This window comes from Impatiens glandulifera, chromosome 4 (genome assembly GCF_907164915.1).
Source record: "Impatiens glandulifera chromosome 4, dImpGla2.1, whole genome shotgun sequence".
NCBI lineage: Eukaryota > Viridiplantae > Streptophyta > Magnoliopsida > Ericales > Balsaminaceae > Impatiens > Impatiens glandulifera.
Genome location: NC_061865.1, coordinates 41,597,104 through 41,603,103, shown reverse-complemented (window position 1 = coordinate 41,603,103; position 6,000 = coordinate 41,597,104). Strand labels below are relative to the sequence as shown.

General features: G+C 32.9%; 1 protein-coding gene across 1 annotated transcript; it reads right to left on the bottom strand.

The window, feature by feature from the left end:
- Positions 1-2,596: 2,596 nt before the first annotated feature.
- Positions 2,597-5,814, bottom strand: LOC124935144 (putative disease resistance protein RGA3). The gene has a single exon (XM_047475601.1). The coding sequence runs from the start codon at positions 5,765-5,767 to the stop codon at positions 2,597-2,599; it is 3,171 nt and encodes a 1,056-aa protein (XP_047331557.1). The 5' UTR covers positions 5,768-5,814.
- Positions 5,815-6,000: the final 186 nt, after the last annotated feature.

Below are 6,000 nucleotides of genomic sequence, written 5' to 3'. Positions count from 1 at the left end.
AATTGGAACCAGAGAAAATTTTACAAAGACGGATTCTACGACGAAAAGGAAAGCCAATTGTTCAAGTTCTCGTGCAATAGAGTCATTTGCCATTTGAAGATGCTTCATGGGAGGATTGGTCTTTCTTCCGTTCTCAGTTTCCTGCTTTTTGTCAACAATATCTAATTCAGAAGAATCGTTCTAAGAGGACTAGAAGGTCATTAAAAGGTTCGGAATGTGATGACCCACCGGAAGAAAGGACATTCTTAAGGGAGTGGGAATGTGATGACTCATCCCACTAAACAGACAATGGACAATTATTTCCTAATTGCAGTTATCTCTATTGTGGGCGCTGCAGTTATTTCTATTGTGGGCGCTACAACATATATAAGGGGCATTCCACAAAGATCGGGCTAGAGAATTACTTGGTATCTTTTCCTAAACTATCTTCTTCTGTTGATCTATTCTTACTCTTACTAATTTCTAATCAATCTTCCTCATTCTGTCTTATATTCCCTCGCATAATGCATTACTGGATAATTGGGACATAACACCAACATTCACGTATTCATTTGAAATTAAACTGTTAATATCGACTCCAACATGTATCGAATTCTATTGCAAACAAATGTGAGAAATTACTATTGTTGTTTTGGTTTATGAGCCCAAAGTACTGATTCGGAAGCTCCCCAGATGGTATAACGAAGGTCATGCCATGGCCGTCAAGGCTTCGGTGGGAGAGGTTGGTGTCAAATTTGTGAAAGGAAAAGAGAGTCTGAAAGAGATGTGTAGAGATAATGCTGACTTGGACTAAAACTAATAATAATAAATCCTAGTCATCCGTTACAAGTGTCAAATATTAACTCCGATAATTTTATATCTGTTAAGTCATAAATATAACACATTTTCTTGTATACATAAATATAATTTTATAACTTTGGGCTCGTTTAATTTGGGGTTTATAAATCGCGTATGAGCGTTTGCATAATAAGATGCTACAGTAACTTTGCGTAATAAGTTCACGCAAATAATTATAATCACACTTATGTTTTGGGATTTGGATTAAGAATACATAAAATCCTAGACCTAGATATATCTCACTCCATAATCTTGACATATTTCATTTTCATTCGCATTTTCGATATTTCTTTTCTCATCTAACATTCTTTTCATGTCCAATATTTCTCACATTTTCGATATTCTTTTCAAATATATCACTCCTTTGAGATCTAACATATATCACATTCCCTAAATTTCTTTTGATATCAGATCATTAATATCTTTCATTGCATTCTCAACATACATATTTCACAATCTTGACATTATGGCTTGCTTCCACCTATTCATGGCAATATTTCTATAGTAATTAGATATTTTATCGTGTGTCGTACATAAAAAAAAAAACAAATCACAAAAGTATTATTTTATTGAATTTAATTCAACTAGTAACTACCTTCGTTAATAAAAAGTTGACTTTAAATAACCTACAACTTCAGGAAATATCAAGCAGCTAATTTACCTACAATAAAACCACTAACACCAGCTACTATCATTTTTAGAATAGTGGGTATTTAAAAGTATACAAAAAATAATTTGACTTTTTTTTAACAACAATTTGTATTGTAGTATACAATCAGATTTTAAACAGTTTGCATATTTGAAAATGTAAAAATCATATTTATAAAAAATAAAATCAAGTTTTATTTTAAGTTTTGAAATCATTCATCAATAGATATTCTAAATCGGATAGTTAGTCGTTTTTAGATCACAACATATACTGCCAAAACATCACCATTTTCCCAAAATCAGTCCGATTAACATCTGAAAATATATCGAATTTTCTATAAATTATATTGTAACTGAATGTCTAAAGTCATCTAAAATTATCTTTACTCTCAGAAATAAAAAAATATCCAAAATGACAATATTTATTTGTAAAACAATTAAGTTATAAAAGTTTAATGGCATTCAATCATACATAGAGTGCCAATGACTAACTTCCAATTTACATGCATCATTCACAAAACAAGAATTCTAACTTAACTAACTGTAGACATTTTAGAATAAACAGATAGATATGCATGAAATAAAATATGAAAATAAAATTGAAATATAATTAAAGCTGAAAGAAAAACAAAGAAAAACAGATAAAATAAATTTGAAACGAATATAGGGATGGTTTGTTAAGTGTTATTTAAATAATCAAAAAAAAAAAAAATATTACTTCATCTCTTATTTATCAAATTAATTAATTCATTAATCAAAATACTAAAATACTTTTTATTTTAAATTATTATTATTTATTTATATATATGATTAATATTTTTAAACTTTTTACCATACAAAAATATTCTTAACTCTTCAAAATCATTATAAATAATTATTTTTTTTCTCTATAAAATATTTCAATACACAACCGAACAAAGCCATTGAACATTTGGCGGCTAAGTTTAGAAATAAGTTCCCCCACTTTCTTTCTAGAAGCAGAAGATGCTTGACAGAATTTTCCTCCTGATGCAAAAGATTATGTTACATTATATTGGATTTATCGTTTTAAAAAAAATAAAAAAAATTTAGTTGTTTGACTACGTACGTACCAAATTTGCTTATGGGGCCATTATGCTCTGCTATCTACATGGAAATTCATACGATCAAGTTTTGCTCGAAGGGAACTTAGGAGTGCCATAAAATCATCCGCTTCTTCTGAAGACACCAACTTAGGACAACCCCTGATATTCAATCTCTGTAGTGAATTATTATTAATATTGAGGTTTCCAAATTCCTCAACTGACATCATCAACTCAGGGCAGTTCAAAATTTCCAATTCCGTGAGGTTGGTGACAGCTTTTGTTCTTTCTGTTTGTCTAGCTTGAAGATGATGGTTTTGTTGGTTCTGGCTGCCACTAATCTTTATCAATGTCTCGTCTTCCATTATCATTCCCTCATCAAACAAACCCCTTAACTTGCTGCACGACCAGATACGCAGAATTTGAAGAGATTGGAAAATTGAGCGTTGTATTTCATCATCAAACATTAATGCCTTACCAGCTCCAAATAAAACACTTCTTTCCTTCATATACCCAAGAAAGAGATGAGTGAGACCACTAAGATTTGAGATGCTATATAACAACTCATCCGAACATTCACCTGAAACACTTACATCTTTGAGTTCTTTGAGATGCGGTGGCAAGGCCCCTAGCTTTGGGCAATTATATATCTTCAACGAACATAGATTAGGGAATGCTCCGGGACTAGGAATAGTAGGAGACACCAATTTCCTCAAATTCTCCATGTCAGAAATATCCAATTCCTTTAACAAAGGGAATAGTATTATCATTTCACTATCATCGCTTCTACTACCAATAGTATCCACATTGTCCATTTGCTCAAGGCGTGTTACAGAAGGAGATGACTTTCCCACCCATTTAGGGGGATTCTCACCTTTGTAACCAATCATTTTCAATATCTTCAGCCTCACAGTTGAAATCTCTAGAGCTTTACTTATTTTCTCATGTCCATCAGCATCACCATCATCATATGTATAACCCCAATCCAACTCCAAGTTAGTGATACTCGACTTTTTAGCCATATTTATTCCTCTAGCAATAGATGCATCACTAACTCTTCCAAGATTCTTAATTTTTAATGATCCACCGATATCCAATTCTTTTATTTCATCTAGTTGACAATCTCTCCCCTTCTTGCCTATCACTAACAAGCTTAACGTCTTCAGATGTTTCAATTGCCTCATCCCTCTAGGCATATATTTTAATCCATCACAACTTTCCAAATAAAGATGCCTCAGATTAATAAGGTTCCTTATATTTCTAGGCAAACTTTTAAGCTCCGAACAATTATTGAGTTTCAGAGTCTGTAAGTTCAAGAGATCAAAAATACTATTAGGCAAGGTTGTTATCTTACTATCAGAAATGTTTAAGTATCTAAGATGTTTTAGACGTCTAAGATGACTCAAATCTTGATATTGCACCTGACATCTTACATCAAGGACACGTAAAGGAAGGAGTTCCTTCAAGACACTCAAAATCTCCTTTGAGACATTTCCATCATATTTTATGTCATGCAGATATTTTGTGCCAAAGAGGATTATTGAATGCAACCCTCCAATTTCTTTAAGAGAACAAACTAATGTTTTGACTGATGTTTGGTCTAATTGATCAACCATTACTGTTACATGACGAATTTCACGTCCTAAACTATCACTTGACCTCTTAGAATCGATCGTATAACATTCATCTTTCATAACAGATTGCGAAAGATCGTGCATAAGATCGTGCATCATACATGTTGTATAAATTGTTTCATCCAAATATTTGTTCTCTTTTTCATCTTGAAAAAAGGATCTCCAACATAACTCCTTCCAAATTGTATTCCCAACATCTTCAACTTCTTGCTTTTTAACTGGAGGAATTAAACCATGAGCCATCCACAATTGGATTAATCTCTCCTTTTTTATTACAGTATTCTTGGGAAATATAGCACAAAACACAAAACATCTTCTCAAATGATAAGGGAGATCATAGTAACTCAACCTTAGAATAGGCAAGAGATCTTTTTCATTTTCGGATATCTCCCATATCTCACTATCTCTTATTCTATGCCATTCTTTTTCGTCGTCATAAAATCCCAAATGACTTCCCAATGTCTTGGCAACTAAAGGAACACCATTACATCTTCTAGTTATTTGTTCACCAATATTAATGAAGTTTGGATCTTTTAGTTTTCCATACTCAAATGCACGTTCTTTGAATAGTAGCCAACAATATTCGTAAGTGAGTGGCAGTAACTCAAAATGTTTAATCGTTTTCATGATTTCCGCCACATTTTTTTTACGTGTCGTAGTAAGGACGAACGCACCATGTGATCCACAATCTAATATAGATCTCAACTGATTCCATGCATCTTTGTTTTCATTCCAAACATCATCCAATACAATCAAATATCTTTTCCCTTTCAATTTGTCTCTAACTTTTATCTGCAATTCTTCTAAGCGATATTCTTCCTTTTCTGCCATGATAGCTTTGATCACCAACTTAATATCAAATTCATCAGAAACACAGACCCAAATTTTGGTATCAAAATGCTGAGAAACCTGATCGTCGTTGAAGACCATTTGGGCAAGTGTTGTTTTACCTAGACCCCCAATTCCAACAATGGGCAGAACTGATAGTTCTTTAGCAACACAAGCACTAGATGTATTATTATTGAGTAGAATATCAATAATCTTTTGCTTCTCCTCATCTCTCCCATATATTGGATTACTAGAAAGAGACATGGTTTCACGCCAACTACTAGTAAACTTGTCTATTATTTTCGAGTCATGAATAGGGTCACGCAATTGTAAATTTTTGCGCCGTGAATAAATCTGTTCTAGTTTCTCTTGAACATCCTTAATTTTGTAACCAATTTCACGACGAGACCAAGTGTTGCTAAAAGGATGGGTGATAAAGTTGGTTACCTGGATTCTTGTTGAAGATATGGCATTAAGCCTTTTGACTTGAAGACGAAGATCTTCAAAGCTGCAATCATCCATGATGTCTCGAACCTCATATGCCACATGTTTTAGTTTCCGCAACCAATCTTCGGTTTGTATGTCCTTCTTCCACACATTCTTTATCTCAGCATCCTCAAGTGCGGCATTAATTGCAGTTAGCGTGCCCAATAGTTTTTCAACCTCCTTATCAAAACCATAAATCAACTTGAATTCATCCTTAATCAGAGGTACCAAATTTGAAAGCAAACCACTGATTATAGTTGCTGGATCAGCCATGGTGGTTAATTTCTCTCTCAAATGAAATCTGAGAATCGAAGTTGAAATAGATCAGATACAAAATGACCACTTTTTACTTGTTTTTAGGGAGTCAAACAGTAGAGACAATAAAAAAATAAATAGATCTATATGCAAGTGGCTTGTGGACCCAAAGAAAATTAGATTGCAATGTATAAGAATTTGAAATCCTGAACATATGATCAATTTGAAATCCGTATACAGATGATTTTTAA

What these genes read in the sequence shown, in the direction of transcription:
- LOC124935144 (XM_047475601.1), bottom strand. Translation starts at nt 5,767, where the DNA reads ATGGCTGATCCAGCAACTATAATCAGTGGTTTGCTTTCAAATTTGGTA.